The 27930-nt window shown below is 50.2% G+C and overlaps 1 protein-coding gene across 1 annotated transcript; it reads right to left on the reverse strand.

Moving 5' to 3' along the window:
• Positions 1–476: 476 nt before the first annotated feature.
• On the reverse strand, positions 477–27930 carry LOC306660217 (tetraspanin-15-like; the record flags this gene model as incomplete). The annotated part of the gene is made up of 2 exons (XM_079138388.1): positions 27692–27930; positions 477–671 (listed from the first exon to the last, which is right to left on the reverse strand). The coding sequence occupies exons 1-2, from the start codon at positions 27785–27787 to the stop codon at positions 477–479; spliced, it is 291 nt and encodes a 96-aa protein (XP_078994514.1). The 5' UTR covers positions 27788–27930.

Consider the following 27930-nt stretch of genomic DNA (forward strand, 5'->3'; position numbering starts at 1 on the left):
TTCTCTACATATCCCCAACACAGATTACAAAGAGAGTAAACCCATTTTTTTTTTTTTTTTTTTTTTTAGTGTTTAGTATGTCCTCGTCATTTAGTGATTTGAAAATTATTCGTCTAAAACATTGTTCGTAAAAATTAAAGTTAGGTCCAAAAGAAGGCCCAGTCAAAACACCTATATGGACAATGCAAAGAATTTTTGATGATGACCTCTGCCTCTACATTCAGGAGGAGTCATACAACTCAGCTCAAATATTCATTGAGAGTCCAATACTGGTTAGAGTTGAAACTTTACTTAGAGTTACAGAGTTATTGTAGATTTCTGCAAAGTCGTCATTTTATGAGACTAAGGGTTTTGTTTAGGAAGAAGGGAAAAAAAAAAAAAAGAACGGAAAATAAGTCTGGGAACTGTTTTTAACAGTCTTGGGATCACATGCCCTGAACTTAGTACATAAACCACCTCCCAGCAGAGAAGCCGGGCTAACTCACTGCTTGGAGAAGGTACAGGTTATCCCGGAGGGAGGCCAGCACACCGATGAAGGAGACGATGAACATGACGACCCCCAGGAGGATGAGGATGATGGCCGGGGCCAGGAAGGCACTTTCCAGGGTCTTGTACTTCTGCCGCTCCACCTCTGCATAGATCCCCACGGACAGGACCAGGGCCCCGATCAGCTGCAGCAGAAGGCAGGGAATGAGCCGGGCATGTGGCACAGGCCTGTATTCCCAGAGACTCGGGAGGCTGAGGCAGGACGATTGCAAGTTCAAAGCCAGCCCCAGCAACAGCGAGGCGCTAAGCAACTCAGTGAGACCCTGTCTCCAAATAAAATACGAAATAGGGCTGGGGAGGTGTCTCAGTGGTCGAGTGCCCCCAAGTTCAATCTCCTGTACCAATCCCCCCCTCAAAAAAAAAAGGTCAGGGAGCAGGAGAGGAGAGAGGAGAAGGGCTGGTCTTCATATGAAGAGCTCATCTAGGGCTGTGGTACCTGCCACGGGGGGCTTCCCAGGGGACCCCATTATGGGTTGAACTCTGTTCCCCCAGATTCCTCTACTGAAGTTCCAACATTTAGTGCCTTAGAATGAGACTATATTTGGAAACGGGGCCTTTAAAGTGGCAATTAAGTTAAAATGAGATCACTAGGGTGGCCCCAATCCAATACCTCCAGTGTCCTTTTAAGAAGAGATTGTGACACAGAAACAGAGGGCAGACCATGTAAAGACACAGGAAGAGAGTCACAGGCAGGACTCCAGAGAGAAACTAACCCTGTCCATACCTTGATCTGGGACTTCTAACCTCCAGCACTGTTGAGAAAATAAAAGTCTGTGGTCCTTAATGCTGTGGCAGCCCTGGCAGACTAATGATCACCTATATGGAGATCCCACTTAAGAGGGATGTACTGGGGGTCAGGGGAAGTGTCACTGGCTGGGGGGTCAGAGGGCAGGGGTTCAAGTCTCAGCTGTGTGGCTTGCTCACCCTGGACCCTGGACAGCATGGACTGCTCTAGTCTACATTCTCATCTGAAAACCAGGCACGAGCACATCCACTGACCATACACAGCTCCCTGCAAGACTTGCGCAAGGTAACACAGGTGCAAACGCTAAAGCCTGAAAGTGCAAGGTCACTGCCATGGGTATCGAACAGGCTGCCCAGCCCGAGGAGATTTCAGGGCTACTCAGGAGAACAGGCATTTCACACAGTATCAAAACCCAAGAATTTAAGCTGGGCCCAGTGACACACACTTGTAATCCCAGCTAGTCAAGAGGCTGAGGCAGGAGAATCATGAGTTTGGAGACAGCCTTAGCAACTCAGCGAGACCCTGACTCAAAATAAAAATTAAAAAGGGCTGGGGGTACTGGGGACATAGCTCAGTTGGCAGAGTGCTTGCCTGGCATGCACAAGGCCCTGGGTTCAATCCCCAGCACCATCTGGAAAAAAAAAAAAAAGGGGGGGGGCGCGGTTGGGGATGTGGCTCAATGGAAGAGCACCCCTAGGTTCAATCCTCAGTACTACAGGGGAAAAAAATAAGGAATTTACTTTCAGGATAAGGAAAGGCTGAAGTTTGAAACAAGAGGAGTTTTGAAGGAATTTTAAAGTAAACCCCTCATTATCGACTTTTCTCACAGTGGGGAGATGATACACAATTACTGTACAGACTGTGACCTACCATCTGGAGAACCCAAGCCCCTTACTGCCGCCAAACACACCAAATGTGCTCACCCCAGGGCCTTTGCATAGGCAGTTCCTGCCACCTGAAATGTGCTTTCTCCTGACACCCACATGGCTCAATCCCCATGTCCTTCCATCATTGCTCAACTGTCACCTGCTCAGTGAGGCCTTCTGGGCACCTTATTTAGAAGTGGAAAGTCCTCCCATGAAACTCCTTTTTTCCTGTTTCATTTTCCTCTCTTGTATTTTTCTGTATTTAACGTACAACAGTATTTCTTTTATTTTTATTTATTTTTGTCCTCCCCACCAGAACACACCAAGAAGGATTTTTGTAATTGTTCCAGCACCCTGACATTCCTGACACTGGCAAAGTACAATAGACATTTAGGATCAATGACTTGAAAGAAGCAGAGCTGGGCTTTCCCACCACCCTTGGGTTTGAGTCAGACCTATTTACCCAATCTCCTGCCTGTCCAAGTTGTGACTTTCCAGAGGACAGGGAAAAATCATCAGACAACTGGATTCTCCACTAAAGGCCTCATGGGAGAGTAACCGGAAGCCTTGGTGCTATCAGTGAAGGTCTGAGTGTAGGAGGTGAGGGGTTATACAGAGGAGGGTTGATAAGGTATGCCAAGGCCATAGCTTCCCCAGGGTCACCCTCCAGCCACTGAGAGGCTGCCCTGACCTTACTTACATCTACTCTGGCCTTAAAATGACCATAACTGAGTGTCGTGTCCTCACAATAGATCCCCTTGACCTCCTTCTACACAGGGTCAAGGCTGTCCTGACTGAAAGGAAGGGTGTGCTTCCTCTGAGTTTTGACAAGTCACGGGGATACCAGGAGTCACATAACCTCGACTTCTAACGTAGACACCCGCTGAGAAGTGCCAGGAACCAGCTCTCCTGGGCCCAGCACCTGCTGTAGTTCAAGGCCACACGCCACGCCTGCTGACTTGGAAAGAGGACTGCCCTGCCGCGGCCTCTCTGGCCTGGTCAGTCATGCTCCAAAACCCGGAACAGGCCAGGCGCAGTCACGCACACCTGTGATCCCAGCGGCTCAGGAGGCTGAGGCAGGAGGATCTCGAGTTCAAAGCCAGCCTCAGCAACTTAGCATGGCCTAAGCAACTCAGTGAGATAGATAAAATTTTTAAAAAGGGAGGTGAGTTTGGGGATGTGGCTCAAGTGGGAAAGCACCCCTGAGTTTAATCTCTGGTATCAAAACAAACAAACAAAACCCAGAATATGGTGAAATCATCGTTCAAGGCCAACCTTGGCCTCAAAGGTCCTGAGAATAACAGCAAGCAGACTTTAAAACACCAAATCCCTGGTTCCAACTGCCTCTACTGACAAAGGAATCACTACCCAAACCCTAACCCTGAGAAGACAAAGGGCCCAGAGACCCCGCCACCAAGGAACTGAGGGTCACCACTGAATACCCCACAGAGCCCAGAAGTTCAGGTGTGGAACAAGGCACCTTCTTAAGGTTGGCAGACGTAGGATTTTAACTTCCACATTGATGCAAAATGTAACTGTCACCCTGCCACTAAAGCCACACAATGCTTCCATCTTAACATCTTAAGAATTGATACTTTGCAGAGACCTGTTTCCTGATGCAAAAAGGTCCCTCTTCTCCAGCAGGATAAGGACTCGCCCACTCCAGGGTCTCTCCTGCCCCTCCTTCCTGCCCAGGGCTGTGCTTCTGCAGTAAAGTGCTCAGCTTTGGAAACCGGCCCCCAATACCAGCGCTGTCATCAGCCCCAATTCTGATAGAACAGACCTCAGTCCTCTGCATGAGGACAAAGCGCGCCACCTTCAAATTTTATAAGCTCCCCAGAGCCCCAGGACCACTGCAAAACAGCTTTGCTGGCAGAGACAAAACCTCCCTGGGTCTGATCTCATCCCCCCTTTAGAAAGCACTGCTGTTTCCTTGCTAGTCAGCCTCGTGACATTTCCAGACGGCGGAAGCCTTAGGAAAGGCTCCCATGGCAGATGCAAAGACTCCCTCACCACCATGCATGGAGATGTCACCAGCCCTGTTTCTCCTGGTCCTGCAGAAGGTGCTGCCACCCCAGGCCTCCCCACAGACTGGCAGGCAAACCCCAGGTAGCCTCCCACCCAGCATCGGTCCATCCGGGATCTTTGTCCAAGAAGTGTTTTAAGGGGCAGTGGGAATGGAGAGACCGGCAAGAAACTTCCCAGGAACTTCAAAATGTCCAAATGATATTTACATCTCTAATGACATCAGTTTATCCATCCGAATAAAATGACCGGTCCGTGCCAGCACACAATCCCATCCGCTCCCGCCTGCTAATTATAGCCCTTCCCCAGGCAGCCAGCCACTCCAGCCCCAGCCCAGGAACGAATGGCCCATTTGTCAATCAGGATGGTTTTGGCTAAACAAGGCTGGGGGTGGGGGGTATGTCATGCCCATCTGGGACCACAGAGGGCAAGGGTGTGCTGTTGGCAGGCCACAGGCAGGTCCAAGAGCTGAGGCTTGACAACCGTGCAGCGTCTCCAGCAGGCTGTAGGGGAGCCCTGCCATCCAGTCACCCTGACCCAGAGCTCCCTCTGAGCCCAGGAGCTCGGCTCCTCCTCTGCAAGTAGAGGCGGAGCTCCAGGCAGCTGCTGGGAAGCAGGAGGTCTGTGATGCATCCTGGCACCTGGTGTCCTTCAGGAAGCATCTGGTCACCTCCGGCTGGCTGAGCCCCAGTTGTGGCAAATTGACACTTAGAGAAGATCTGGTCGGTCCATTTTCACTCCGAAAGGCATAAATCAGGTTCCACTCTGTTCTAGGCTCTATATTAGGCTCCATAGGGTTACACCAAGTCAGAATGCTAGACAGAAGCAAGACTGAGGCAAGGAGAGTGACAGCCTGGGAAGGTCCTAGGGATGGAATTCAGGGAGTCCTTGAAAAGGAGCTGAAACGTCAGTGCACACCTGTAATCCCAGCGGCTCCGGAGGCTGAGGCAGAAGGATCACAAGTTCAAAGCCAGCCTCAGCAACAGCAAGGTGCTAAGCAACTCAGTGAGGCCTTGTCTCTAAATAAATAAAATACAAAAAAAGGGGCTGGGGTGGTGGCTCAATGGTGGAGCACTTGCCTAAGCATGTGTGAGGCACTGGGTTCAAGCCTCAGCCCCACATAAAAAAGAATAAATAAATGTGTGGTGTCCAGCTACAACTAAAAATATTTTTTAAAATACAAAAAGGGGCAGGGATGTGGCCTAGTGATTAAGTGCCCCTGGGTTCAATCCCTGGTACCAAACATAAAGAAAGAAAAAGAGCTGAAGAAAAGGTCACACCTTTCATTTACCTGCTGTAGTCTGGATTTGGGTCCCCCAAAGGTCCACGTGGCACAGGCTTGCTCCCCAGGGTGGCACTATGGGAAGTGATGGAGCTTTTGGGGGCAGGGCCTAGTAAGAGGTCTTAGGTCATCCAGGGCATGCCCTTGAAGAGAGTGATGGGCACTAGCCTCTCCCTCTTCGTCTTTTTTGCTTCCCTGACCACAAGGTGAGAGGTTCCGCTCTGTCACATACTGACTGCCTCCATGATGAGCACATCATGCCTCACCACAGGTCCAAAAGCAACTGGGCCAGTAGATCATGCACTGAAACCTCCAAAAATGTGAGCCAGAATAAACCTTTCCTCTTTATAAGTTGATTACCGTGAGTGTTTGTTACAGTAATGGAAAACTGACTCACGTCACCTCTAACTGAAATGTTCTTTCCATTTTGAATGTAGGCTACAAATGGACGCAATTAACAGCATGTGCAATGGTTACCAGTAACAATCACATTGCTGTCATGACAAGTACCTTGAAATATGTATATTGATTCAAAGTTACAGTACTGTTAGACTCACTGCTGGATCTCATGATTTAATCTCATGGGTAAAGGAGCATATTGTTACTACATCACGAATTTGGTTTTTATAATCTTTTAATAATTTTATCACAATATAATTGGTTTCCTCTATAATACTGTGCATTTCATATTGCATATAAATCTCTTGTTCTGAGGAAGGGGTCCAAAGACTTCCCCGGGACAAAAGTAAAGAACCCCTGGTCTACGGAAAACCAAACATAATTCCTGTTGGGAGAGGTGCAGACGGACCTGGGAATTGGAACCAAAGTAAGTGGGAGGAGGAAGAGGTCAGAACATCCAGCTTTCCTCCTGGAAAGCCCTAAGAACTCCTTCACTCTAGAACTAACTCATGAAGCTTGAGGTCCCAGAGCCATGCTGGACACCAACGAAGCACTTTTCAGAGTGCCGAGCTTGCAAGGAGGCAGGGAATAGACAGTTAACTCCACAGCCTGAGAGATTTTGAATAACACGGGGCAGGTCCCCAGCCTCTGGCCCAGAGAACCTGGGCTTCCCCTCCATCAGCCTTTCTGCCGTGAAGCCAGCTCTGCCTGGTCCTGGGCCAAGCCTGAATACAGAGCCAAGCCCACCCCGAAGACAGCCAGGGGCTCAGCAGCCTCTGTCCCAGCCTTTCTCGTACAGATCAGGATGCAGAAGAACAGCCAGAGGCAAAGTAAGAGGCAGGAGTTGGATTCTGGACCTCCCTTTAGTAACTCAGTGCCATAAACAAAAGCCCCCAGATGGAGCATCTAGCGTGAAATAGCTTTGCAAAGTGCAAAGGTGCCAGCAGAAATTTCTGTGACAATGGCAACGCCTAGTATGGTAGCTGCCAGCCACTGGTGGCTAGCAAGCTCCTGGAATGTGGCTCAGGTGCCTGAGAAACTGAATTAGTAACTTTTTTTTAGGAGATGGGGTCTTGCCGTGTTGCCCAGGCTAGCCCCAAACTTCTGGGCTTGAGAGATTCTCCCACCTCAGCCTCCCAAGTAACTGGGAGTATGGTGCCTGCCATTGCACTCCAGTGAATTTTGTTTCATTTTTATTCCATTTCAATCTAGTCACATGTAGCTAGCGGCCACTACCAGGTGAGTGAGTCTAGAGCCTCGCCACTCCTGCGTAGCTCCTTTTGGAAAGCAGAGATCACCCTCATTAAAGAATCATGCGCCCAATCAGCCTACCACTAGCTAGAGGAGATTCAAGAGGCATGCACCCACTTCCTTCAGGAGGAAACCATCTCTTCTCCTTTCCCAACAGAGCCTAGTTCCTCTTGTCCCACTCCCTCCATCCCCAGGGAAAGCAAAGCAGACCGGATCCAGGAGATCCTGGCAGTACCCCCAATCCAAACTGACATAGGGCCCACTCTGTTGCCCCTAGAGGGTACCTGCCCACCTTCAGGACACCTGAGAGTATTCTAAGCTCTGTGGACCTGGACCTTGGACCTCCTGAGCAGGTTCCAGCCCTACTCCAGGCAGCCTGTGCTTAAGGAACCAGGGCTCCTTCCCAGCCCCAACCCACAGCCTTCTCCTGACTCCTTAGAGAGCAGCAGAGGCTACCTCCCTACCTCCCTTTATTTTTTGATGCCAACTGTCTTGAGTCTGTACAGAAAGACCTTCTCCTTTATAAAACTGAGCACCTGTAACTATGTCTATAATCCCAGTGACTCAGGAGGCTGAGGCAGGAGGATCACAAGTTCAAGGCCAGCCTCAGCAACTTAGTGAGGCCCTAAGTAACTTAGCAAGATTCTGTTTCAAAATAGAAAAAAAAAAAAAAAAAAAAAGGGTGGTGGGGGGTGGCTAGGGACATGGCTCAGTCATAAAGCACCCCTGGGTTCAATTCCCAGTACCAAAGAATAAATAAACAATAAAAACTGGACTTCAAGCACAGAGAACTTGATTGCTAACTGACACATTCTCCACCACATGCAGTTTTTGTGTTACTTTTAGTCATGTCCCAGTGCTATTTATTAACCAGACTTCCTGTCCCCACTGATCTGCTATGACCCCACTGCCATTCCACAGGTGCCACACCTGCCTGGCTCTGTTCTCTGCCTCTTCCACTGGTCATTCTGTCTGTTCTTAAACAAACCTCCCTATTGCATGACGATAGCTTTATAATCTTAGCATCTGGGAGGCAAAGTCCCTACTTCCTGTCTTCTTCACAAGTGTCCTGGATATTCTTGGATCTGGGTTCTTCCATGTACAGTTTAGAATCATCATATCAACCTCCATGAAAAAAGAAGGGAAGCCAGGCACGGTGGTGCACACCTGTAACCCCAGCAGCTTGGGAGGTTGAGAGGAGAGGATCGTGAGTTCAAAGCCAGCCACAGCAACTTCGTGAGCCCCTTAGTAACTCAGTGAGACTGTTTCTAAATAAAATACGAAAAAGGGCTGGGGATGTGGCTCAGTGGTTAAGTGCCCCTGGTTTTAATCCCTGGTACCAACAAGAAAAAAAAAAAAAAAAAAAGTGGCAGGCAGTGGGGGCTTTTGGGGACTACATTGAATCTATAGATCCCTTTGGGGAGAATTGACATTTTTTTATTCTCTCAGGTCTTCGGGCCCATGAGCATGGTCGGTCCTTTCCTTACGTGTGCTCTTCGTGTGTGTCTTTAGTAATAACTCCCACCTTCCTCAGCTCTCCTACGTTGTCTGGCAGAGCTAGAGAAAGACTTGCAGAGGTATGTTGAGGCCTGGCCCCTGGGTGGAAGGAATCTTGTCCTTTGGAAAACAGGCCCATCCGGGAAGCAGAGTGGGCACTCCAGTCTGTTTGGCTAGCCCTCCTGTCAGCAGAAACTTGATTTGAAAGACTCCTCCACACACACAGCACATTCCAGGCTGTGAAGGAGCTAAGCTAGAAGTTTTGCAAGCCCTGGTTATTCAGTCCAGCCAGGGTAGAGTGGAATTTCTAACCAAGAACCACCACAAACATACAAAGCACAGGGGCTGTGAGCTGACCCAGCCCCGGCCCACTTCTTGGGCAGCAGAGCTAGGGGCAGGCAGGGGGGGAGTGGCCTAAGAAGTAACTGACCAGGACATTCTGAGATGAGATGCAGGAAATTACTTCTGCCTGGGGATGTCAGAGAAGACCCGTGAGCGAGTCTGGAGGGTGTCCTGAGTCTGGAGGTACACCGAGTTTGACTTCATGCTCCTCGGCCTGCTGTGTGCTCAGGGACTGGCCCAATATTTCTGCTGGATGAATAAATGTGAGAGATGATATTGTTTTAGATGCCTTTAAGCCCAAGAAGGAACTCTATGGTGATTCCATTCTGGAACCGAGCCCTCAGAGCCTAAGGATAAGAGTGACTCATGGTGAATCTCAAAACCATGGAAACAGCCACGGGAAAGGGGAGTCAAGAACAGATCCACCTCCGCCCAAGCTCACCTCCCCTGGTTTCCTCTCCTCTCCAGACCTGTCTGTCTCTTGCCACCCATGAGTCTGAACCATGAGACTCAGAGCCTGCCTTCCGGGGCTGGGTCCCCACAGGCCACTGCTAATGGCATCTGCAGAGTATCTTCCCTGTCTCAGCCCTACAGGGCCCAGGCCAGTGGACTCATTAGCAGAAGACGGCGTTCACTAGGCGCACCCAGATGTCTGACCACGGGAACGTGAAGTCCCCAGCTCAGGCCACCTCAAGCAGCACCCCAGGCATAGAGGTGGCACTCTGAGGGTAGGGATGGGGAATGAAGTTCTGGGATGGGCTTGGGGACCCCAGGGATGAAGAGCTATGTGGGGAAGGGGTTGCTTCCTGCCAGGCTAAGCACCCAGGGGTACACCCCTCTGTCAAACCACCGCCGGCCAGCCCTCTTCTTTCTTTCTAGGGCCCAGGCCTGCCCTCCCCTGCAGACCATGGCCCCCATCACCCAGCCCCACCACTTAACTGCGGTAGGTTTCCAGCAGAAGTGGGTAAGATAGTCCAACCCTTTAGTAGGAGATTACAGGCTCACAGAGGTGACAAAATGACATTAGTCCTATAAAGTGCCCTCCAGTTCATGTCCCAGCAGTCTTTCAGAGACCACACTTGGCCACCAGGAACTAGTCCAGGCATCCCTTATCCTCCTGCTGGCCTGGGGTCTTTACCAGAGACTGACCAGGACTTATCTCTGTGGAACCCAAAGTGAGGACAAGGGAATTTCAGGAACGGGGGAGGGGGACCCGTGTGAGCTCACCTCCCCAGCCCCTCTAGGATGCTGAGAGAACAGAGGGAGGGTCTTGAAAGGAGCAGGCGGGGAAGCGGGGTGGGGCAGGGAGAGGCAGGAAGGGAAGGAAGAGGTGGAGGAAATTACAGCTGCAGGTGCTGAGGGCTGAGGCCCCCAGCCAGGCTGCACGTCCCGGGGACAGCTGGCCGAGCTGGGCACACAGAAATTAGGGGCTGTGTCTACACAATTTTGGCAATGATGACAGGGCTTACTAAGCATGCCTATCATTGCCAAATCATGGTTTTTGTTTTTAATGCAAGATGTAGTTTTATATGTAAGAAAAGAATAAAACAAATGGCTTTACGTGTATGTGGGGGTGCGGGTTGTTCTCCCCGTCTTTGCTTGGAATCCCACGCCTTTGCCCCCCTGTCACATGAGCTGGAAGGTGAAAGGGACATTCAAATCCAAGGACTGGTGCCTGGCACCACTCCAAGGGCTCCTGATTCCTAAAGCCACGGGGAAGAGTAAGCAGCATCGCTGGAAGGAGCCCTGAGCTGGATCTGAGGGTGCTGGACTCTGCCTCTCATGCTTCACCATCTTGGACAAGCCCCTTCCCCTCTCTGGGTCAGGGAACTCCCGCACATCAGCTGCTATAGTGGTGCAGGCTTTTCCCCTGGCTGCCCCACATGCTGTCTTGGGTCCTCCATGTCTCCCTCCACCCGATTTCCCCATCTGGCCCAGGGATATTGCAGTTCTGCATGAAGAAATCCTCAAGGGACAGAGAGCCCCCGCTGCCCCAGCCTCGGTCATCAGGCACACATTGCCAGCACTTCGTCCCACAGTTGCCTCTGAAAAGACTACTGTCTTTCGAAAATCCTATAGCCAAAGGGGACTCAAATCCATCCTCCAAAGCTCAACTCAAAGTCCTCCTCTCCCATGAAGATTCCTGGGTCACCCCAGTGATAATGATCTCTCGCCACTTCTCTGTACTTAGGAAACCAACAATGGGAAGCATCCACTGGGGTGATTTATAGTGTTAACCTCCCTACGGAACAGACCATCCCAGGTACTTATTACCTACGGCACGCAGGGCTTGGTGGCAGGACCCAGCACGCAGATACCAAATTTGACCTTGACAACTTTACAGCCTGCACATAGGCTAGCACATTGGGCTGTCCCAGAAGCCTGCAGGAAGTTTAGTAACTTACCACCCAGACCACACTATTGCCACAGAAGCCACAAGGAAAGTCATTAGCCAAGGCAGTTCACAATGACTGAATAAACCAAGAAGCCTCTGAAGCAAGATACCACGCAAAACTCCTGGGACACTTAATTCAAGGGAAGGTGAAGAGTCCCTGTTCTGAATTCCAAGGCAATTCTCGCTGATTCAACATACACTAAGCACCTACTATGTACGAGGCACCGGAAATGAGCAGGTAAGACCTAATTCCTGTCCCCAAGGAGCACAGCCTGGTAAGAGACATACCAGCGTACCAACAAACATGGCAGAAGCTCTGGGGTAGACGCCAAATGTGCAAAGTCAAATGTGCAGAAGGGCCAGAGGAGGAGATGCTAAATCAGATGCTAAATCAGGGAAGGCTTCCTGGAGGAGGAGATATTTGAACCAAATGAATTCATTGAACCAGCAGGAATTCCTAATGTGGACAAGAGGGATAAGGAGTTCCAGGTGCATGGGAGGGTGCCATGGGGACAGCAGATCAGTATGACCAGGGCCAAGGACAGACAGAGGATGAGAGCAGGCGGGAGGCCAGGGAGGCGCTCAAAGTCACCAGGGCCTGGTTTCATGGGTAAGGCAAGAACTTAGTTCATAGCACATTTTTTTATAGATATTTTTCCAAGAAAAAAAGAATGAGAAGAGTTCAATGGACTTCGCATTTTTGCATATGTTAACATCTGGCCAAGTGAGGTGGTACACACCTGTAATCCCAGTGGCTAGGGAGGCTGAGGCAGGAGGATTGCAAGTTCAAAGCCAGCCTCAGCAAAAGCGCAAGGCACTAAGCAACTTGGTGAGACTGTCTCTAAATAAAATACAAAATAGGGCTGGGGATGTGACCCAGTGGTCAGGTGCCCCTGAGTTCAATCCCAGGTTCCAAATAAATAAATAAATTAAAATTAATTAAAATACATGTATATACACATATCTCAACATCTGGCTAAGGGGACAACAGGATTCTCATACCCACTCCTGGTTCTACTGTCACATCAGTCATGTACTGCTGAAATACCCCACCATAGGCCCTGAGGAATGAGCGTGGGGTTTCTTAGTATTCCTATGAAAGTGGTTTTGACCTCATCGACCCCTGAAACGGACCCCAGAACTCCTTGGAACCACTTTGAGAACCACTATTTCAGAGCTGAGGACACATCAAGGCACTAATCCCAACAGAGATTCCAATTTTGGTAGAACACAAATAAATAAAGAGAGATAAGTATATAAGAAAAATACATCGTGCATTATAAATGCCCCAGAGAAATATAAAACAGGAAAGAGGGGTAGGGAGTCTGGGGGAAGGGGTTTTAGTGCAGCCAGGGAAAGTGACATTCGGGCGAAGAGAGCAGATCCCAAGGCCTTGGAATGCACCCCTGGGTTCAAGGAATACCAAGGGGGAGGGGCTGCTAGAGAGGGAACGTGGAGGAGTTGAGGTGTAGGTCAAGTGGGGATTTGGGGGCCATCAAGAAGACTCTGGTTTTCACTCTGAGAGAACAGCAGTCCCTGGAGGTTTGCAGGGAAGTGATCCAACATGATTTTTATTTTCTTAACTTTTTGCAGTGCTGGGTATTGAACCCAGGGCCTTGCACATGCTAACCAAGTGCTCTACCACTGAGCTACTTCCTCAGCCCTTTTTTTTTTATTATTATTTTAAGACAGAGTCTCGCTAAGTTGCCCAGATGGGCCTTGAACTTGTGATCCCTCTGCCTCAGCCTCCTGAGTTGCTGGGATTACAGGCATGTGCTACTGGACCCTGCGTGTGTGACTGGCTCTCATCCTGCCATGCTGAGAACAGAGTGGGGCATAGAGGTGAAGGGGAAACCCGTCAGCGGGATGCCGCAGTCACCCAGACACAAGGTGACAGTGGCCTGGACCATGGGGCACGTGAAGGTGGCAAGAAGCAGGCGGGCCTGACGCACTTTGAGGTTGGAACAGGGAAATCACTAAGGTAGGCAGGGGAGTCACCCGCTCAGATGATCTTTCAGAAGTTGCGTCACCAACAGATATTCCACAGCCCTGGTGCTCACCTTGCATCGGGCATCAGGAGTGATCCAGAGGCGATTTAAGACATGTGGGAGGATACGCACAGGTTACATGCAATACCATGCCATTTTACATGACAAAAGAGCCACCTCAGATTGTGGCCTGTGGGGAAGCCCTGGAATCAAGTGCCTCAGATTCTGAGGTACAGTCGTAATCATTATTACACAGAGAACAACTGGGAAACTTGAACATGGATTGAATGTTGAATAATTTTCATTTCATGTTTTTTTTTTTTTTTTTTTTTCAGGTGGTGGTGTGTGAATGAATGCCTGTTTTGGAAAGCTGGACCCAGAGTATTTAAGGGTGTCTACAGCTTCCCTTCAGCTGAATTGGAAAAAAAAAAAAAAAAAAAAAAGTGGTACACTCCTTGGCATATACCAAGGACTTAAAATCAGCATACTACAGTGATACAGCCACATCCATGTTTAGAGCTCTCAATTCACAATAGCTAAACTATGGAACCAACCTAAGTGTCCTTCAACAGATGAATGGATCAAGAAAATGTGGTATATACACAATGGAATATTACTCAGCCATACAGAAGAATGAAATTATGCATTTGCCAGTAAATGGATGGAACTGGAGACTATCATGCTAAGTGAAATAAGTCAATCCCAAAAACAAAGGCAGAATGTTCTCTCTGATTTGTGGATGCCAACACACAATCAGTGGTGGGGTGGGTTGTGGAGAATAGAAGTTCATTGGATTAAACCAAGGGGAATGAAGGGAAGTGGGGGATGGGAACGGGAAAAGACAGTGGAATGAACCAGACATGACTTTCCTATGTTCACATATGAATACAGATCAGTGAAATTCGCATCAGGCACAACTACAAGAATGGATCCTAATTAGAATAAGTTATACTCCATGTATGTATAATATGCCAAACACACATGAATATCTAAAAAGAACGAATTTTAGAAAGTGGTATATTTAGAGAGAGATGTTAGGGCAAGATGGTAACACTGTGGAACTGAAGACCTGCAGGTGTTCTTTGTACTCTTCTTTTTTGGTAAGTTTAAATTAAAAACAAAAAAACCCCAAAGCCAGTTTGCATTTAGGCACTACTGACTGGGGGCTCCTGCGGCAACTCAGTAGCGTTCTCCTGCCTGGTGGGAGAGGGGGGCCTCCCCGCCCACCTCAAGCGATGGAGCCAAGGAACAAAGAGTGCCGCCCCCACACTGTGGGCACACTGGCTTCCGGCAGCCCTGACACAGCATCCCAGGCATGCTGGTCTCCCCAGGCCAACCGGGCAGCCAGCCCTGGATCTTGAAGCTCCTGAGCGTGTCTCCTCCCAAGCACATGGTGATTAAGGGTGGGCACTCAGGCAGTGGTCTGGTTTCCAGTCACCATGGGGGGAGGGGCTGGCGTGGGGGGAGGGCCCCAGGGGCCCAGTAAGCCTTTCCTTTGCCGCTTTCTGAATTTCCCCTCAGCAAGGAAGGAACAAGGTCCCAGCAGTCTTGGCAGATCAGGCACAATGTAGATAAATATCACCTGACAGACCTCCCAGAAATCCAGACCCTGTCTCTCAGGGTCTCAGCGGTCACCGCTCATGTTCAGATGCTCTGGGACCCTTTGGTCAAAGCAGTGCCTGGACTAACCTTTCCTTTTTTTAATACACATGGGACATTTTAGGGACATTCAGAAAACTGCCAATACAAACATGGGGTCTTCTAGGAATGAAAATGGTGTGGTTATACTCAAGAACTTTTTTTTTTTTTCACGTCTGCAATTCACTCTGGAACAGCCAAATGCTTAAATGATCCATTCTGGGTAGCCACAGGGGTGTCCACTAGAGCTTTCTTTCACCTTTTCCATAAGTTTGGATTGTTTTTCCACAAAAAAATTAAGAACACAAGCCGGATCCAAGCCCCATGCTGTCCAAGAGGAGGACTGTGTGCAGACCTGAGCTGACTTGCTGATGCTCCAGACCTGCAGGCGACTGGCAGGAAAGCCTCAGGGGCCACAGCCAGGGCCCTGAGGATTCCTCTAGCCTGGAATTAATGCCCTGACTAGGGATTTTACTACTGCTAACTGGTGCTAAATACAGGCTATAACAAGAACCTAACTATTATACATCAAGTGAGCCTACTAGAAAACAGGACGCCCAGGGCTTCAGAACATGCTCCTTGTGCAAGAGACCTGGAGTGGAGGAGGATGGCTTGGCACCTTAAATCTTCCTTCCCCTGCTTTAAGAAAATTAGGACAAGAGAAGATACCCTTAACAAAGCCACCTGACAGCAAAACCCCAGGGCTGGAGGAGGAAAGGCCATGGTAAGCCCTCCCTGAGGAGGGCTGGTATGACACGCTAGCTAAGGCACTCACTCCTCAGGAGCTGTGTGACAGTGGACATCCCATATCCCTCTCTGAGCCCTGTTTCTCTCTACTATAAAATAAGAATAGAATGGTCACTGAGAAGACCCCTGAGATGGCCAAGCTCCTTTGTAAACTCTAAAGTGCTGTGACATATAACAAACATGCCCATTCTTTCTTTCAAAGTCAGCAAAACACAGGCTGTGTTTTGACTGAACACCACCGTAGACCCCAGAAAAGAGTAAGGAACAGCTACCTGGAATTTGCATGCCTCCAAAGCTCCAGCCCTTCTCTCTTCACATCTCTTATGAAGTCTCAACATGGGCGGTGTTAGTTAGCTACTCGTCGGCACAGGGGGATTTCCTGGCTGAGAAGTCAAGTTCAATTCCATTGACTTGATATTTTTCTTTTTTTTTTCTTTTTTTATTTTTTTAAGATATTGATAGACCTTTATTTTATTCATTTATTTTATGTGGTGCTGAGAATCGAACCCAGTGCCTCACACATGTTAAGTGAGTGCTCTACCATTGAGCCACCACCCCAGCCCTTGATATTTTTCTTTAAACCAGGTAATTTTTCTTCTGAAAATACAGTCCTGACCTAACCTAATCAACACCTATGATATCACAGATTTGAGATACTAACTGTTTTCTTCAGTAGACATTATACTTAATACATACACACTAAAAATGTTTAACGTTGCCCTGTGGACCACCTAATGTCTTGTGGACAGTAGGAATAATGCAGATCTGGACCAAACCCCTTATTTTTTCATATGGGAATCAGAGGCCCAGAGAGAGGCTATCACTCCCACAAGGTCACACAGCAAATTAGCCATCGGTCAGCAGCTGTGACCCGTTCTTCCGGCTCCCAGGCCAGTGCTCTTTCCACTACAAGCCCCCCCCTCCCCCATCAGGAACAAGAGTTCTCACGCCCTGGCATATCCTCTCCAAGAAAAGGAAAAGAAAAAACTTCTTCTGAAGGACAGTGAAGCCGCTTCATTTCTGCCTCCCTGCAGCGCCAGAGAGCCTGATGAGACCTGGGCCCAAGAGGCTTCTGACACGTGGGGTCTGCCTGCTCCTTCCCCTGCCCCCACACTGGGCGCCACTCCAGCACCCTTGCCCCTGCAACAGAGCCTTTGGGGGCTCTGGGGGCACCCAGATGCCAGGAAATGTTTGACCAGTGACTGAACAACTGAACGAATGAGGCCAAACCCACTCCTACCTTTAAGAAAGAGTTCTCATCAAGTGTGATGGCACACACCCTGTAATCTCAGCAGCTTGTGAGGCCGAGGCAGGAGGATCTCAAGTTCAAAGTCAGCCTTAGCGAGGCCCTAAGCAACTCACTGAAACCTTGTTGCTAAATAAAATATAAAAAAGGGCTGAGGATGTGGCTCAGTGGTCAAGTGCCCCTGAGTTCAATTCCTGGTACTAAAAAAAAAAAAAAAAAAAAAAAGCTTTCCCACAGAAAAAACCACCGTTTCCAGCGTGTACCAGCAAGTCACCTAAACTGTCTGGACCTCTTTGCTCACAGTAACAGGGCAGGGTCAGAGCTGCCTTGCAGCAGAGCATCCCATGCAAGGACATCCACAGAGGAATCCAGCCCAGAGCCGGCACACAGGAAGAGCGCACTTGTTAGCTTATAAAGACAAAGGAAGAGGATGTGGAAGGCAGGACTGGACCAGAACGAGGGAAGTACAGGGGAATTTCCTGGCTGAGAAGTCAAGTTCATTCCATGTGAGGCCAGCAGCGGAGGAGAGCTCAGTGGAGATAGAAGGCAGCAAGTCTGGTTTCTACTCTGACCACAACCCATCCTCTTGCCCCGTGGGAATGTAAAAGAGTTAAGTGGCTGTGGCTGCCCTGTGGGAGCCCTGAGCCCAACTCTGACAAGTGTCCCCACCTGGGCACCCTGGCAGCTGGCTGACCAGACCCATCTGCCCACCCTACCCAAATCACCCTAGTCTGCAGCTGTCCGAGTTCACTGCTCAGATGCAGCCGGCTTCTCAAGGGACAGTGACAAATCAGCCACCATCACAGAGCCGGGCAAACAGCAGAGCCTGGGGTCACAAGCAGAACCAAGCAGAGGCATGGGCTGGGTCCCTGCTGCTTGGACTCTGGCCCTGCAGTAAACATCCTTCCCTCTCTATGGGCAGTCCCACATCAGGCTCCTGTCCCCAGGAACAGCAGCAGTCCCCTTTGCAGTGTGGCCGCTCACATCCTAGCTGGAACAGAAAAAACCAGGAGCGAGAGGGACCAGAGTACCCACTGGACCTCAAGGAGGCTGGAGGCTGTCCTGTGGCCATCATTCTAGAAACTGGGGGCAGTTGCCATGTGGCACCCCCTGGCTCAGTTTCCTCCTTTCTATAAGGAAGGGGTAGACCAGATGCCCAGGATGGCCCCTGGAAATGCAGCCCAACTGGAAGTCTATCTCATATGCTAACCACCCCCAACTTGCTTCCCCTTGATATGAAGGTTATATGCAAATCCCAAATATTTAACAGTCCTGTTTTGCAAGTAGTTTAACTACTTTCAGAACCAGGAAGTCCTTCCTGAGGGAAGAGTTAACTCACATTCCCTTCCCTGTTCAGAATCTGTCTACCTGGCATTCCTTCAGAGGGGAAGCCAAGAAACTGCTGTAACAGCATGACTCCCTGACCTGGGTAAGGGGCGTGTGCAGGGGGGCCACAGCCTCGCCCCTGCCACTCCTGCTGCTCCTAACAGGCCCCTCCCCTGCCCTCTCCTTCCTCCTTAGTGTTCAGGGCAATCCAGGAGGTGAAGACTCTCCAGGCCCTGCTCAGTTGGGCCACTTCTCTAGTGAGACCACCTGATGAAGCAGAAAGAGCTTGCGACAGGTTCCTGGCTCACCTGGGTGACTTAAAACAGCAGATTTTTTTTTCCCTCTCAACTCTGGAGTCTGAGGAGCAGCAGCCTCTTTGAGCTTCTGGTGGCTACTGGCAATTCCTGCTTGTCTGTCCTTGCCCACAGGTGGCCTTCCCCAATGTGCATCTGTGTCTTTGCTGTCCCTCTCAAATAGTTCCCTCCCCTTCTCTCATAAGGCACTTGTCACTGGATTTTGGGCACCCCCAGGTAAGCCATGATATAGTCTCAATGACCTGAACTTAATTGTTTCTGCAAAGACCCTTTTTCCACAAGAGGTCACATTCACAGATTCAGTGACATTGGCAGGCAGAGTCAGAAAGCAAGTCCTCATCCTTGCTAGAACCCCAAGGAAATTCGTCCCCACCGATGGGCACTCTCCCCACCTGGTAAAGGAGGCTAGGTCATGCCCCGCTGCACCTGTCCTGGTGGATGCTTGTGAAATCAGAGTGGGCTTCCCCATGTGACGTCCTTAATCAGTCACTGTCAAAAGGGAGACTTGATTCAAGGGGGAAAATGATCACAGATCACCCACAAAGTTTGTGACTCAAATCTGATTTTAATAGAACCATCTTCAATCTACCAACTGCAGAAAATGTTTCCTTTAGAACACATAATAGACTGTCTGAAAGGTAACCAAAGGAATGCAAAAATTCTAGAAGTCACAGAACTCCCCTTCCTCCCCCAGGATATATCCAGGTCCTCTGGGGGAGAAGCCCAGTTGCCCAAACCTCCCACTTCCCCAGGCCGGTGGTCTCCACACTTCTCTGCCAGCCTTCCTCACCCAGACTGAAGCCCCTCACCCCAACCCCTCTCCACCCCAGGTAGAATGCTCTCTCCCTTTCTGGACCTCTACCACCACAACACCAACTTCCCCTGGACAGAGAGACTGTCCAGATCACCAGAGAAGTCAGTACCCCAGGATCCAGCTGCAAAGAAAGCCAGTCCCATGAGAATTCCCTCCTGGACACCACAGTGGGGAAGCTACCGCAGTTACAGGTGCATGGGTCTCACCACAGACCACTGAATCAGTAGCTCTGAGGACCAGGAGAGGACATGTGGCCTGTGGAACCCTCCCAGCCTAGGAGGCCTCCAGCCAGCCGTAGAGTTGCATCCCACTGGAAGAGACCCAGTCTCAGAAGCCAGCACCACCCCCACTGTACCCAGGGGACTGTCCTACTCTGCCCAGGGTAGGTTGGCCCCAGTCCACCAGCAGCCACCCTGTTCCCATCCTGCACAGAAATGACCACCCTGACCACAGCCACCTCCAAGGGCTTCCCCTCACACTGTGCCTGGCACAGCAGGAGGGGCCGGGTAGAGCCAACCCTCTGCCAGAGGACAGGGAAACAGCACGAGGAGGCTGTGTGACCATCCAGAGGGACTTGCAGCTGCCCTGGGAGGTGGCGGGTCCCCCTCTCCCAGGCAGGATGCGGGAGGGCTCCAAACACGGAAAAAACAAGCCGCAGCAGCCAAGGCCGTTTCCTCCTCCTCTCCCGGCAAGCCAAGGTGCAAGCGCCTTCCCTGGTGAGGAAGCTCCTCTCGGAAAAAGTCAAACGAAATATGACCGGCGCCATTTTCACGGTGAAAGGGCGATGCCGATGGTGGCCTCAAACAAGCCATTTCCCCTCTCGGGGCCTCCGTCTCCACATCTATAAACTGTTGGCTAAGACTTCCTGTCCTGCCCAGCTCCCAGGGTTGTTTTGAGGATCCAGAGAAGTAAAGGAAAGCGTGATGACAACAGGTACCAGATGGCATCTGCTCCCAGTATCGCGATGACCCTGTGAGACCCACGCCAAGGACTCCAGAGGCTGCCCCTCCATGCCTCGCCCCTGAGGGAAGCACCTTTCAACAGAAAAGAAAATCGAAGCAAGAGAGCTGTCCATCACCTCTCCCCGGGTCACACAGCTAACTGAATCCGCTCTCTGCTCATCCACCCAGAAGCGCTCCTTCTCCCAACCTGGTTTCTGACAGAGCAGGGCCCTCCTCACCTACCTGCGGGGTTCCACGGCGAGACAAGCTCCCCAGCAGGCTCACCTCCCGCCAGCCCTCAAGCCCTCCAAGTCCCCTGGAGGACTGTGGCAGCCATGCGGGCAGCCCAGCTCACACGACCACTGCTGCCCATGTCCATTTCACCTCCCTCAGGGGTGGCCCTCCAGGTAGGGGAGCTGACAACCTCAGACCACTCTGTCTCACCTCTTCTGACCCCAGAGGCCTAGCCTGGATCCCCAACGGTACACCACATCGATGGCCACATGTCGGACACTCCTGGCGCAGCAGAGACCCTCCCTGGGCCCCCAGAAGTGCTTCTCTCACAGCCCCACTTCTCTGGATGCTGGGACCAGCTGTCACAGCCTTGCCTGGACCGGCTGCCTGCCTGCGAGGTCACAAACCTCTGCTGGTGCACCATGCCAGTCCAGGGTTGAAGGGGCAGGAACAGATCAACCCCTGAAGAGGGCCATGTGCACCAAGGATCAGAGCTCCCAGCTTACAGGCACGGGCCACAACCATCTGCTCCAGCAGGCCGCACATCCCGGAAAGCAGCCTCCTCTGCAGAACTGATTTCCAGAGTCCTCGTCACACCTTATGTCCCCAGCTCCCCTGAGCAATGCAAAGCACCCCAGGAGAGTCTCCCTCCTCCCTGGGCATGGGGCCTGGTGCCTTGGCTCTCATAGGAGTCCCTACAGCCTGCTGGGGCATCCACAGATGAGGAGCTAGGATGCACAGAGGTGATCCTTTACCCAGGGTCACACGGAAGAGCTGGCCACTTGATCTAAGTCTCCTGATGGCCCTGCCTCCAGTCGTAATTAAACCTCCCTTTTCAGTTGTTTAGACTCCAAACTTCTCATCTGACTGGGTCCCTGCCACCCTCTCCATCCTCATCTGGGTCCCTCTTAGGGCTCCCCTTCTGTTCCAGCCTTGCCTGCCTATGTGCCTCAGGCCCTTTGCATTTACTCTCCCCTCTGTCTGGTATGTTCTCTATAGGCCTTTTCCCATGGCTGGCTCCTTCTCATTCTTAAGTCTCAGCTGGGATATCAGCTCCTCATTATGGCCTTCCTTGACCATATCATCTAAAGTAGGAACCCCCAGCCCTCCCCACTAACTCCTGATTCCCTCCTTAGCAAGGATGTTTATTTTCTGCTTTGTCTGCAGCCTCTCTTGTTCAGTTGTTTTCCTGTACCTATCACAGTGCATATAACAGGTGTCATATAACAATTTGTTGAATGAATAAGCAACTGAACCATCCCCCTCTGTGCAGAAAGAATGGCTGGCTTAGACTGGACCCTTCTGCCCCTAGCAAGATATCAATTCAAACCCACTCACATCCATTCACATGTCTGGGAAAGGCCCTCTGTCCTGGCTCACCCAGATGACATCTTTCCCTGCCAATGGAGCTGGCTGGTACAGAAATTTCACTATCAGGCCCTTATCTGCTTTCCTCTGAGCCCCACCCAGGGTGGCACTGTGAGTCACTTAGAAAAGGTAGGATAGGCAGGCAGCTGGTTATACCTGCTTCTCCAGGAACCAAAAGCCAAAGGTCCAGGGTCCAGTCCTGCAAGTTAAGGCGATCTCCCCCAGGAAGGGGCCGTGCACAGACTCTAGACTGAGTGAGGGGATCCTCTCGGGACCATGGTTTGCCCTTTATTCAAGGAAGGCACCAGATGTTTTCCCACTTCTCTTGTAGGAAGAGAGGACTGCTCTGTGCCTCAAGCCCAAGGCCAGCCCCAGGTTGTGAGGCCATCCCCTCCCATGAGGCACACCGACCACTTTTCCAAAGTGAAGACTGTCCCTCTTCCGAACGCATTTTCACAATTTCCCCTTTGAAATACCTGCCTGGAACAGAAGATGGCCTTGCCCAATGAACCAAGTGCAAGAAAAAAAACAAAACTCAAGGAAATAAAACATCTCCATAGATGTACAAAAGATCCGGGTGGATGCTTACTAACAAATAACATTAGCTCCCTCCAGGGGGTAGAACTGAAGGTGACTTTTATCGTCTCCACTGTGCTCTCCCAAGTTGCTTGAATTTGTTTTTTAACCAGGTGCACGTATTATTTTCACACAAACAACAAAGCTCCTTTTCAAGAGCTGGAAATGAATCCACATTCTTTCTATCTAGTGTCACCTGGTACCACGCTGGGAGGCCAGGTACCTGGTTCCTCTCAGAAGACCACCTCCTACCCTCCCCTGCTCCCTGGAGCTGTGGGCTGGAAAGATCACTGGGTAGACACCCGGGTCCTGGTCTTGTGTCTGTCACTAACTGACTGAGGACTCTCCAGCAACACCCTTCTCCCCCAGCTGTTTTCTCCCCTGTCAAATAAGGCGTCTCAGGGTCCTTTGCATTCTCTATCTGTGGCTATTAAGCAGCTGGGGCCACAGAGAAGAAGGAAGGAAAGGACAGCTGCCTAGTTAGATGTGGAGTGTTTGCTGGGTGTCTGTGTGTCTTTTACAGTTTAATCCATTTACCTTCTGGCAGGTTCTAATATCCACAGATAAGGCAGGCACAGGAAAGTGAATGTCTCCTTCATTGACCTGTAAGTGCCAGAGTTCGGATTTGGAGTCCAGGAAGCATGGCGCAGGGGCCCCACTCTAGCCACTACACCATAGGGAAATGCAAAGGCTCGTAAGCCAAGCTCTGATGCACAGGTCCAACCCCGGAGGAGGCCAGAAAGAGCTCACATTGCCTCTGGTGTTCATTTCCTCCAGCACCTATCCACACGCACTTCCTCCCCACTCGCCAGCCCCACCAGGCTCTTTCTCCCTCATTAGTCAACACCCAGCCCTGACACCCTTACCCAACTGGAAACCCTGCCCCATTGCCAAGGCAACAGGGTTTGGCCATTCTAGAGAGCCCGAGGCTGCATGGTCAGCCCAGCTCACTCTGCAAATCTGACTCCCAGAGGCTGCACAGCCAGCCCAGCCTCTGCCCCAGGCCAGATCCCTGCCTTGTAGCGTGGCTGGGACTCCATGGCCCTCATGCAACAAGCCCTCCCTGAGCACCTACTATGTGCCCAGCATCTGGAGGAAGACACAAATGGGTTACGTCCCTGACCTCCAGCAGCCCGCAGTCCAGCAAGGAAAAGCAGTCATGTAAACAGATCTCTAGAATACCCCGGGCAGTGCTAAAATTAGAGGTGTGCCCCCAGTGGTTTGAGGGTACAGGTGTCATAATGACTCACCCTGGACAGCGGGAAGAGTCTGCTCTGAGTGTCTCCAAGTGAACCCATCCTAGGGGAACATTTCAGGGACATGCTGAAAAGAGTGGGGAGAACTGGCCTGCAGAGGAAAAGAGATCTGGGGCTCAGGCCAGCTCCCTAGAGACTCTGAACACACCAGTCTCTCAGCCCCCTCTGTAAACAGGAGGGCTCCCCAGTATAAAACCAGAAATCACTGCAGGTGGTTCAGGGTCTGATTCATAGACTCAAAGGCCTGAACTTCTTTTTGAGGTCAATTCCCTTCTGACCCCTCCAATCACATGAGTCTCAGTCTTAAGTTCAAGATGCTCAAGTACCTGCCAACCTGCCCGTTGAAAAGAAAGTGTGACCCCAAGACCATGACATGTAGCTAGTATCCATAAAGTTGTCTCATTATCTACATACTTTATATTATTTCAACCATTATTTGCTATCTATGTTGAGGGGGACTGGTTTCCCATTAGTAGAAAAGATACAACACCTCCTTTTAAATGTAAGTCAGTTAAAAGGAATATATTTTAAGTAATATTATAATTGGTATCACTTCTATTTAGGAAGTTGAACATAGCAAAATCAAGTGCTGGAGTGTAGCTCAGTGGTGGAGTATTTGCCTAGAATGCTCAAGGACCCAGGTTCCATCCCCAGGACTGCAAAAAAGAAAAGAAAAATGTAAATACCCATGCAAAACTAAGCAACCCCATTCTGTTCTGCCAGAGGATGGGAGTGGTGTGTGGGGGGGGGGACTGCCCCTGCAGGGAAAGGAAGGGGTAAAGACTAAAGGGGCAAGAGGGACCCTCTGGTTTCCACGGTTCTATTGGTGGGCCTTGGAGTTGACTGCATAGGTGTATAGCTCACTTTTCAAAAACGTATCCAGCTATATGTGGCTGTTAAATGTACTTCTGCATTATGTTACACATTCATATCCTCATTGACCCAACAATTCCACTTCTAGAAATTACCCTGTAGACATGCACACATATGCAAAAGGCTACAAAGGTAACAAAAGATGCCTGCTATAAAAAAAAAAAAAAAAAAAAAAGATGAAAAACAACTTCAGAATTCCCTAGCTGGGCCTATTCAAATAAATTTTGGCATAGCCTGGAGTGACATCTATGTAGCCATTAAGAATGGAGCAGCCCCTGGCAGGTCTCCAAACTTAACAAGGATTTAAGTGAAAAAGTAAGGAGCTATATCCAGTTCTGGGTATAGTGTTGCCTTATGTGGAAAAATAATAATAATAATAATATATACAATATAAACAGGTGTGTGCCTACATCATCCTTTGCCCAGGATATCTCAGTAAATGATCCCAAGAACCTGGAGCAAGGGTCCCCTTTGGACAGGGTACACTAGGAGAAAGGAGGGAGGTGTTACTGATGCTTTTCTGTTTTCAAATTTTGTGCTACGTGCATGCACTTATTAATTTTTGTCAAAAATTATTTTTAAGAGAAAGTCTTACAAAAGGTGCATGGGCTATATGGTAAATTTTAGGACCCGGAGCCTAAAGACAGAAAGTGTTAGCGCTTTGGGCTTATAAAGAAAATAACCCTTGCCCCACCCTACTCTTGCAGAGGGATGGAACCAAGATAATGGACTCGCCTACAAATGGTTTTCCAATTAACAACAGTCTCAGTCCAGGACAAATTACTTAACTCACACTGAGCCCCTGCCCTGCAGTCAAACTCTGGCACCTGGAGCTGCCCTGGCAGAATCGGCAGGTGTCTGAGTTCTTGGCATTGGTGGTGAGATTAGTAAGCAGAAATACTTCCAGGGACTAAGGCAACCTCAGGTGGCCAGAGGAAGGATTCCAAGTTCTGAGTTCTGCCTGGCCTCAAGAAAAGGCGAGCAAGGGCCAAAAGGTGGGCTTCTCTGAGGGCTGCAAAGGGCAATGACAGAACAAGTCCTTGAAATTTGAGATCGTGTAATTTACCTTTGTATAGCACTTTTCTTACTCTCTCACTGTATCATTAATTCAGCGGGGTGTGAGGCAGGGGATCACGTATCCATTTCACAGATGAGAAAATAAGGCGTGGGGAGGTGAAGAGACCCACCAGGAATTACACACTGAGAGGAGTGAAGCCCGAAATGAAATCCCACCCTCCCACCTCTCCACCCATCAACCTTGGCTTTTGCTTTCCACTGACCTGCAGAAAGAAGAGCTCCAGACTAGACAAGGGTGGGCAAAGAATCCCTGGGGACTTCCGGGACCCAAGAGGCCATCTAATGCAGCAGTTTTTAATCCTGACTGCACACTAAAATTCCCTGGAGCCTGAGAAAATTTAAATAAATACCTTTGCCAGGGCACAGGAATCTGTAGTGTTTTTTAAAACCCTTTAGTTGGGAGTTGGGGGTGTGGCTCAGAGGTGGAGCACTTGCCTAGCGTGCACACAGCCTTGCGTTCAGTCCTGCACTGCAAAAGCAAAACTCTCTAGTTGATTTTGATGGAACGGCAGTGAGAACCACTGAATTACAGCTCAAATCACCCACCGCAACCCCACAAACAGCAGAGGCTTCTATCCTGGTCCTTGCTCTATCCTTTAGTCCCAAAACACTGCTCATCTCTCTGTCGCTTTACCTAGGAAATTGGACTGGAAGCTGGCCTGAGGCTAGAGTTTCTACATGGAAAAATTAATTAACAGTTTGAGACCCAAACAGAGGAGGGATTTGCCTAAGATATATATTCCTGTGGGTCAGTTACAGAGTAGGACTAGAATCATGAGCTCCTGACTACCAACTCGGGGTCACACCCACAAAAAGATTCCATCAAAGTCCTGATAGCAAATTCAGCAGCTTCTGCCAGCAGAAAAGATCCAGTGAGGGGCTGGGGGAGAAACCAGGAGAGAAAGCGTTTCAGGAGGGCACAGTGTCTGCCCTTGGGGCAGACCAGGGTCAGGGGATCTATTCTAGAGGAACGGGGTAGAGCTGGCGTATAGAAAAGCATCCTCATTTCTTCACAGATGGTCTGAAAATGCCCTTATCGAAACCAGTCTCTTGGGGAGCTCACACTACTGTGTCCAGATCCCTGCCCATAATAACGGCTCTTGCTTCTTGAACTCTACACTGATCTCCATGCTAAGCACTGACATTTCACTTAATCTCCATGTGCATCCTAAAAGGTGAAAATAATGACTGCCTCCATCTGCAGATGAGGAAACTGTGGTCCAGAGTAACTTCCCCAAGATCACTCAGTTAGAAAATAGTAGGGACAGGATTCAAAGCCCGGTTCATGTGGAACTTCTGCCGTCCTGCTCCTCAACAAGGCAGAAGAAGAGGTAAAGTCCAGTGACCATGGAAAGAGTAACTGAACATGTAGGAGCCACAGAGACCTCATCTACTGTTATCCTCCACTCTATGCAGAAGGCACGTGCATCCTCCTTTCACCAATGAAGCCACCGAGAAACGGAGGGGGAAGCACCCTGACCTGGGGTACAGGCAAGTAATTGTGGGGACCAGACCCTGAATCCAAGTGAACCCAATCACAAAGACTAACCACTTCTTCACAGGCTGATGGGGAGGCAAACTCGTAATAACCTGCAGGCGTGGTGGGCGAGGCCAACGTTAACCCTGGCCTCCCAGCCTGCCAGCTGATGCGCAGAGGTCTCTGGTGGCAGACCAAACCACCGTTCAGGTGAACACAGGAGAGCCACGTGGCGCTTGGTCTGTAAACTGGCTCTAATATTCCAGATGAAGCAGTTGAAATTAGGGCTGAACTGGGGCGGACAGAATTTCCCGGTTCCCAGGAAGAGTCGGGCGAGGAGCCAGAACACGCTCCCCGCGCTGTCCCTGGAGCAGCTAAATCTAGAAACAACTACCCGCCCGCGTGGGAGCTGTCAAAGGAATGTGGACCCTCATGCCCCTCAGCCCGGGTCCTATAGGGATCACTCACCCAGAACACTGTGGAGTAGATGATGAGCGAGAACTTGAGCCAGAGATAGGAGAAGCGCGCGCAGTAGCGCACCTGCTCTGAGTCCCCGCGGGGCATCCTGGCCGGTCCCCGCGCAGGGCTTCGGGGATTCCGGGCTTCGGGGATTCAGTGTTTGGACTCGGTTCCTTCGCCACGGCTCCAGGCTCCACCTGCGGCTGCCCGGCTGCCCTGCGGCCCGCCCCCACTACCAGTGATCTCTT

The sequence above is a fragment of the Sciurus vulgaris genome (genome assembly GCF_902686455.1).
Source record: "Sciurus vulgaris genome assembly, chromosome: 4".
Classification (NCBI taxonomy): domain Eukaryota; kingdom Metazoa; phylum Chordata; class Mammalia; order Rodentia; family Sciuridae; genus Sciurus; species Sciurus vulgaris.